Consider the following 8246-nt stretch of genomic DNA (forward strand, 5'->3'; position numbering starts at 1 on the left):
AGAGAGACGTACAGATAATCATAAGCAGTGAGAGGGAAAGAGACAGAAAGAGAAAGAGGGAGAGAAAGTGAGAGAGACAGAGACAGGGATGGAGAGAGGGGGTGAGAGAGACACAGAGAGAGAGAGAGAGAGAGAGGGAGAGAGAGGGAGATGGAGAGAGAGAAAGAGGGAGAGTGGGGGAGAGAGAGGAAGAGAGACTGAGAAGGAGAGGGAGAGGAAGAGAGAGAGGGAGAGAGAGATGTAAGAGAGGAAGGGTAGATGGGGGAGAGCAGCTGGTACATGGTGCAGGAGCACTGGAAGGTTCTGGAACCACCGCTCCCTGCTGCAGTCCCTCAGGAGCTGTTTCCAGGTCAGTGGGCAAAGGTCGGGAGCAGCCCCGCCCCCACAAGCTCTTTCGTCTCCTTCCAGTCAATCCACTCTGGGTCCAGCGTTCCTGGACAGCCCGAGTGAGGCGCAGACACTGACCATGTCAGCGGGAGCCAGTGGCCCCTCGGACCTGTCCTGGGGCTCCCTGTGTCCACGCTGGACCACGGGGCCACATGAGCAGCGCTGCCTGTGGTGCCACCTCTCACCCCACCACTGCAGAACCCGAATCCGCATCTGATCAGGCCCATCCCTCAGGTGCTCCCCGCGAGCCCCTGACGATCCGGTTCCTTCTCCTTAACTGTCACCTCGACCCCGCATTCCTCCGACCCAACAGGGCTGTCCTTGGTGTGGTCAGGCGGTCACTGTCCTGGTCTCTTGCTCAGATGTCTAGCGCATGTGGAGGTCCCCCTGGCCTGTCCCTTGACTCACAGCCAGTCCTGAGACACCAGATGCTCAGCGCCATGTGGGCTGTGCTGAGACGTGTCCACAGTCAGGGGGACGCTCCCCTGCCACTCCTGTGCTGACCAGGGGTCCCCGTCATTAGGGCGGGTCTGTCCCGTACCTCCAAAACCATGTCTGGGCTTAGTCCACACCGTGCATAAAGACGCTGGCAAAGGGGGACCAGTATGCCTCAAAGACCTGCTCAGATGCCCCCAAATCACCCCTAAGCCCACAGGGCACCAGCTGTACCTGGGGATCCGCCCCGTGAGAGGAAACGGGCATGGACTTCCCCTGACTGGCTCTGGTCTCCTCATCCAAGGAGAGGAGACCTTTACTGAGAGCCATTTTCAGTGGGAGACAATTATATAGGCCCCTTCTTCAGTGAGGGTTCATGTAGGAGGTTTGTGTGGGAGGGTTCTCTGGGGTTAGGTAGGAGGGATATACTTTTTGTAACCTGTTCTCAGGGAACACATTTGTCCGTATTAACTCAGTATATCTTGGTTGATTTTGGTATTCATGAGGAGGAATCACTTAGAGCTGAAGACCTGTCCCAATCTGAGAGAGATCAGGCAGATGACTCAGGGTCCAGTGTTCACCGTGCGAGGAGTGTCCAGGTCCATGATGGCACTTATTTGTGAGCGTGACCCCTACCCTGTCCCTGAACTCTGTGTAGACAGAGCTCCCACCCGGAGGAACAGTTCCTACAGACCACTCCCCACAGGTGACACACCTTGAGGAGCACAGAAACCACGAGTCCTGAGCTAGGGTTTACTCAGAGGTTGGATACCTCCATGACCCGTGTTTGAGAGTTAGATTTACCCACATTAGCAATAATTTTAATCAATAAATTAATCTCATCACCAAACTCTAAGTTTATAGAGTCCCAAGCATGTTAGAAATTGTCTTTGAATTATTGTCATTATCTTGTTTATTGTAACACTGTTGAAGACCTCTGGAACCCAGCCACAACCATGCTCAAGGCCACTCTCCACATGTTTGGATGAGCTTCACGCATGAAGGAACTGGCAGGGGAACCCAGGTGTGCGGGATCTGGGGCCTAGATCTCCAAGGCTGCTCAGATCAGGACTGGGCCTCTTCCACCCAGAATCCCCATTTTCCAGTAGCTAGACAGCCACACCCAGAAAATGCCCCCCTCCACTCCGGCGTGTGTAATCCCATCAATGGCCGACACCCAGAGACTATAAAAACAAGCTCCCAGAGGTGCTTTGTGGTGCGGCCACACTACACCTGATAGCCTAATTCTCCCTCTTGGAGAACCTGGCAAGCAACCAAGATTTTATTGCCCATATGGGAGAGCTTGGCAAGCTCTCCGTGGCATATTCATATCCCAAATACAGTAACAGATATATACATGATTCTCAGAGAGCCTGGCAAGCTACCGAGAGTATCTCGTAGGCACAGGCAGAGCCTGGCAAGGTACACATGGCATATTCGATATGCCAAATACAGTAACGATAGGTCTCATTCCCCTGACCCTGAAAGAGCCTCCAATAATTGGGAAAGAGGAGTAAGGAGAGTCTGCTAAAAACTCAGGGCTGAGTGTAATAGAGGCATTACTGGTGCCCACTCGAGTAAATTGACAAACAACAGGATGACATGATACAGTGATCTTGTTGTTGTTGTTTAATTTCCCTAATAATATCAGGTATTTATGAAAAGCTCAGCCTGCCACACACAAAGTCTTTCCCTGGGATAATTTCATTTGTTTTAATTGAATCAGGGAAACCCAGGGCCTGAGGTAACACCCACTTACCCCGCTGTGCCTGCTGCTGGGCTGCAGCCTGTGTGGGGGACGTGAGTGCCCCCTGCTGCTCAGTCTCCTTCCGTTATTTCCATGACCAATTGCCTTGGGATATCTGGATTTCTGGAGGCTCCTTGAAGGGTTGCCACCAGGTCACTGTCTCCACCTTCATTTTTCTGTGGATCCCACAGCTCACCTCTGCTCTCAGCACCCGGAAATCATCTCCCTCGCTGCTCCTGGGGCTGAACCCGTGTGTAGTCCTGAGTTGGAGCGACCCCTCCTGGGGACTCTGTGGGACATGTAGGGCTGCACTCACTCCCCACACTGCCTCCATCTGCCTCCATTGTGCTCTAACAGGGAACAACTCCCACTGTTCCATAAACTGTCCCTCAGTGAGCCTCAGCTAGTCCAAACCCTGACACACAGTCACTGTGACCAGGGAGAATAATCGGGATGCGAATATGGTGCACTGACAGGACCGAGTCCAGGTCAGGCCCAGACACAGTCTAAGGTTTGTGCCAGTCAGGCCTCCACGGGAAACCGTTTCTGCCCAGTCCTCACTCACGGTCCTGGACAATGGCTGTCCCAGAGGAAACTGTGCATCTAACACAGAATTTGCACACCCACAAGAAGGTCATCAAGAATCCATGAATAGTTAGTTCCTTTCAGATGTTTTAATATAAAAGTAAAAACCAAATAATTCATCCATAAAATGTTCTTGTGTTTTCTAATTTTTCTACTAGCATGGTAAAATTTTCTCAGTCATCTCCCATATGATTTTGAACCTGTAAAATCCTGAATGTAGGTATCAAGGCCATACATTATCTGATTATACACAAAACTATCATAATCTCTGACAAGTAAGTTTATATGATATATCACACAGAGGAGAATTTAACTTTGATCCATCACTTTGTTTATTATTACCAAAATTGTCATCGGAGTAATTAAGGTGGAATTGTCCATTGTCATCAACATGAAACCTGTATACCAGGACAACAATAATTTTGAAATATTTCCCCAACTTTGCAGAAATCTGTCCTAGCTGATGTCCCTGGCATCAGTATGAGAGAGATTCCTTTCATGGAAGTCAGCGCTCAGCATTCCTCTCTGCCAATGACTGGGGTTCCTGTCTCTCTCTTGCCCTTACTGAGGTGGGTTTCCACTGTGTGTCGTTATGGAAATTTAACTCAGTAATACAGTTGCTCCAGACCAGCATTGTGTTACTGACAACATATCACCCATGGAAACGTATTCCTTGATCAGGAATAAGTAAGAACTTTAAGATGACAAGGCCAGTGGCTGTTGCCTTGAGAACTTGGAAATTCCCGGGTGACATCTGAGACTGGTACCATGTACAGAGAAAGAAATGAGAGTAGACTGAGTCACTGCACTGTGGTAAGCAGCAGCTTAATACCCAGGGACCCACATAGGAGTCTGTTCTTGGGCACAGACAAGAAAAGTGCATCAGTAACCATCACGAAAGCTTCATTTCTGGACAGTTCACAGACTCCCTGTGAAGGTACCTCTGCCTGTCATAGATTTGTGTTGGCACATATGTTCTCAAAGCTGGCCTTCAGTTAGGGCCTTTGCCTTCTTGATCTTCCTTGGCCTCTGTTGGAGCAGACTTGTGCCCATATTTGTAACAGAATTCCAAGAGGGTTGTCTTAGCATCCGTGGTACTGTGGGTGGACAATGTTCCCTTTGGGGAGGGAACCAAGGGTGTCATTGTAGGGCTCTGAGCTCAGTCCCTGATTCATAAATTGTTGATTCACCACTACTAATGTAATTTGGGGGTATTTTAAAGGGAAAATTTGGGATTTGTGGCAGCATAATAAATAAAACTAATACTACATCTTCTGCTGCCCCCAGATGTCCAGGAAGACTGTGGGCAAACACACATGTGACCACTCATCCCGTGGCCTCTATCATGTCTCATGGACACTCTATGGACACTAATGGGAGATGCACTTATCTTTCCAAGTACCAATTCTCTAGTTTTTAATTTTTGGGTTTTGTCAAACTCTTTTCTCTAGGTTCTAAAACTAGGGTCATTGGTAACGGTAAGTGCCCATGCATTTCTCCCTGGGTGTCTGTCCTCTCTGCCAACAGATACCAGTGAAAATATTTGGTTATTCATTTCACATGTCAAAATATTTCCAAATCTGGCTCAAAATGGCATTTTTTCCTAGGAATTTTACGGCGGGTGAATTAAGATGCCATCTCCCCTCAACTGGAAGCGCTGAGTTCTGGCATTGCCAACAGGGTCCCCTGAACCTTGCTCAGGAACCGGCTGCTGCTGCTGCTCGGGGACCAGCCCCTCCACACACATCTCCCTGGTGTCTCTGCACTCTCTGAGTGAAGCATCTCCTCAGCATGGGCAGGACACTTCCAAGGTCAGGGTTGCAGGGACAGACTGAAAGGCACGCAGTGTTTACTGCATCATGTTCACAGAGGAATGTCACAGTGACTGTTGGGACAGGATACGGACATGCTCTCATTACAGAACCCCACGTGATCATGGACTTCTGCCCGTGGCCACTATCCTAGTGTCACCGTCTCCACTTGTCTAGTGGCTGGATTCCAGTTCAGGGATATGGAGATGCAAATACGCACACGGGGTGGGGCTCACAGCCTCTCAGAAGGGGTCTCCCAACACCTGGATTCCATCTCAGAGAAAAGGATTTCCTGCTGGCCCACAGCAGGTGAATATGTGCATACTTAGATGCAGGGACATTTTCTAGTTGTACACATTAGTCCCAGGAATCTCTGTGTCTTTTCAGGCCAAATCACAGACAGGAGGTCAGGAAATGAGGGGTAGACAGGCACAGACCCTGATGCACCTGGGTCACTCCTCCATCACAGTTGGTGTCTCTGTCCCCGTGTTCTGCCGAGTGCCACGTGTGTGATGCTGAGAAGTGGAAAAGAAGTTCAGCATGATTTCGATCTATTTAAATTCCCCAAAAGACAACATTCTTTTTTCCCAAAAGGTAGAATAATCAAGTATTTTCCTGGAGCATGAGCTATGGTCCCAAAACTGCAATGGTCCCAGGACACATTGAGATGTGTTAGTTCCTGTGATAACTGAAACTGCAGGACCTCAGCCATATAGGAAACAGGAGAGAATGACTGTGCTAGAGGAAACAGTCAACGGACCTGCAAAGCCCCCAGCACATACCACTTCCAAGTGGTTCTTCCACTAGCATCTGCAAAGCACCAGCATACAATCCAACAAGAATATATGAGTGACTCCAGGTGTTCTATAGAAACATCTGCCTCTTGGCTGTTGCTAAAGAACAGAGAGATCCTGAGCCTTTCCCTCAAATGAAGCCTTGCCCCGTGAGCCCCATTCTGTGTCTCAGACCCTGACTCTCTGAGGAGGAAGACAGAAGATTAGCGTCCCTGTCATCTCCTCACCCGGCACAGCTGCCTCCCCGTCAGTTTTCTGCCACAATCAGGATGTGGTTGTCACACTGTGTATCTTGTACAGTAATACATGGCCGTGTCCTCAGTGCTCAGCCTGCTCAGTTCCATGTAGGCTGTGTCCTTGGACTTGTCTGCACTGAGTGTGAGTCTGCCCTGGAGCTTCGGTGCGTAGGCTGTATCACCGTTGCTAGGGTCTATCCCTCCCATCCACTCTAGTCCTTGTCCCAGGGCCTGCCGCACCCAGTGAATTTCGTAGCTGGTAAAGGTATATCCGGACGCCTTGCAGGAGATCTTCACTGATGTCCCAGGTTTTCCCACCTCAGCCCCTGACTGCACCAGCTGTACCTGGGAGTTCACACCTGTGGACAGCAGACAGGAGTGGGTGGACTCCACTTGACTGACCCCGTTCCCTCAGCCCAAGGAATGGGGACACATACCTGCAGCCACTGCCACCAGGAAGAGAATTCTCCAGGTCCAGTCCATGATGGGGACCGTGCACTCAGTGGCTTCTGAAGGTGTGGGTGTGCCTGCTGTGTGAGGATGTCAGGACACAGACACGTCTGTATTTAACTCAGTGTCCCTCGTGATATTTGCATATTCATGAGGAGGTAGAATTCATAGCTGAAGGCCTGGTCCAACCCAAGAATGGTTAGTGGAAACACTGGGTCCATCCTCAAGGGGAGGGAAGAGGTCCATGTTCAGAGGTTTGAGGAGATGAGATCCTTCCCTGTCCAGGACTCTGTGCACACAGAGCACCCCCTCTGGAGGGCCAAGCCCTTTCAGAACCTTCCATCAGGGCTCCCCACATCTGTATGGCCTGGACACATCTGGACACACCTGGATTCTGAGGTTATATCTGGGGTTCAGTAACTCCCCAAGAGATAATATAGTGAGACTACAAAACCATCCTAATGCTCCAGTGGTTTCCACTGGAGATATTAAGAAGTCCAGAAACACCACCTGCATACAGGTTTTACTGCTTATCAATTAACAAATGTTCCTCCCAAAATGATAAGTATGCACAATTTAACTGTCTGTATCCTATACTTAGTTTAATTTTGTTTTTTCAAGAGCTCAAAATTTAAACAATTTTAATTGTATTTTAAACAATTTTATTATTATTTTACTTTTTATTGAATCACTGTGAGATCGAACCATACAAAACTGTTCATGATTCAATTTCCATCATATAGTATTCCTGTTTCTGAAGAGAAACCCCTCTCACCTCTGAACCAACGACAACAATGCAACTCTGCGCTCTTGGGACTTGGCGCCCCCTGCAGCCTGGTTCCCACCCAGCAGTAAGATCCTCTGGGCTCTCAGGGGCTTGAACCTCTTGATCTCTCTAATACAGGATTGAATCCTGGGACTTCCACTTCAGAAGCCTTGTTCTAGACTCATATTCCTTTATGGGCCTTTTACTCTAGTTTTGAGCCACACCTGGCAGTTTTGAGGATTTACTCCTGGCTCTGTGCTCAGGAATCCCTCAGGTCGATACAACTTAGGAAAACATTGGCAAATTGAATAGTTATACATATATATAACTATCATATATATATAAGTTATATATAGTTATATATATAGTTATATATATAAGTTAAAAGGTGACACAGTGCATTCTTTGATGAAATTATGTAAAGGAGATACAATAAATAATTCACTCAAATGAAATTATATAAACCATCAAACTAAAAGACGATTTAAATGTATAACTAAAGACTTTAAACAGAAATATCATATTAAATTTCCTAAAATAATACAGATTTCAAAATTCATGCATGATTCAAACACTGCTGCCAACATGTTTATTATACAGCAGTATTATTCTAACGGGCTGGAGCGATAACACAGCAGTTGGGAGTTCGCCTTTCACGCGGCTGACCCGAGTTCGATTCCTCCGCCCCTCTCGGAGAGCCTGGCAAGCTACCGAGAGTATCGAGCCCGCATGGCCGAGCCTGGCAAGCTACCCGTGCGTATTGGATATGCCAAAAACAGTAACAATAAGTTTCTCAATGAGAGACGTTACTGGTACCCGCTCGAACAAATCAATGAGCAATGGGATGATAGTGACAGTGATTATTCTAACAAATATAAGTAAACATAAAACGAGTACAATAAAATAAATAACTTTTATTGCACATATTACTTGAACTCTAATTTTTTCAGTGATACAAAATAATATATTATTTTAAGAAATTTACTTAGAGAAGGGGCCGGAGCGATAGCACAGCGGGTAGGGCGTTCGCCTTGC

The 8246-nt window shown here is 47.9% G+C and overlaps 1 gene segment (V, D, J or C); it reads right to left on the reverse strand.

Moving 5' to 3' along the window:
* Positions 1 to 6037: 6037 nt before the first annotated feature.
* Positions 6038 to 6478, reverse strand: LOC129400096 (immunoglobulin heavy variable 1-69-like). The segment is given in 2 exon segments: positions 6038 to 6354; positions 6433 to 6478. Coding segments are annotated over 2 exon segments (363 nt in total).
* Between the last annotated feature and the right edge of the window lie 1768 nt (positions 6479 to 8246).

This window comes from Sorex araneus, chromosome X (genome assembly GCF_027595985.1).
Source record: "Sorex araneus isolate mSorAra2 chromosome X, mSorAra2.pri, whole genome shotgun sequence".
Taxonomy (NCBI): domain Eukaryota; kingdom Metazoa; phylum Chordata; class Mammalia; order Eulipotyphla; family Soricidae; genus Sorex; species Sorex araneus.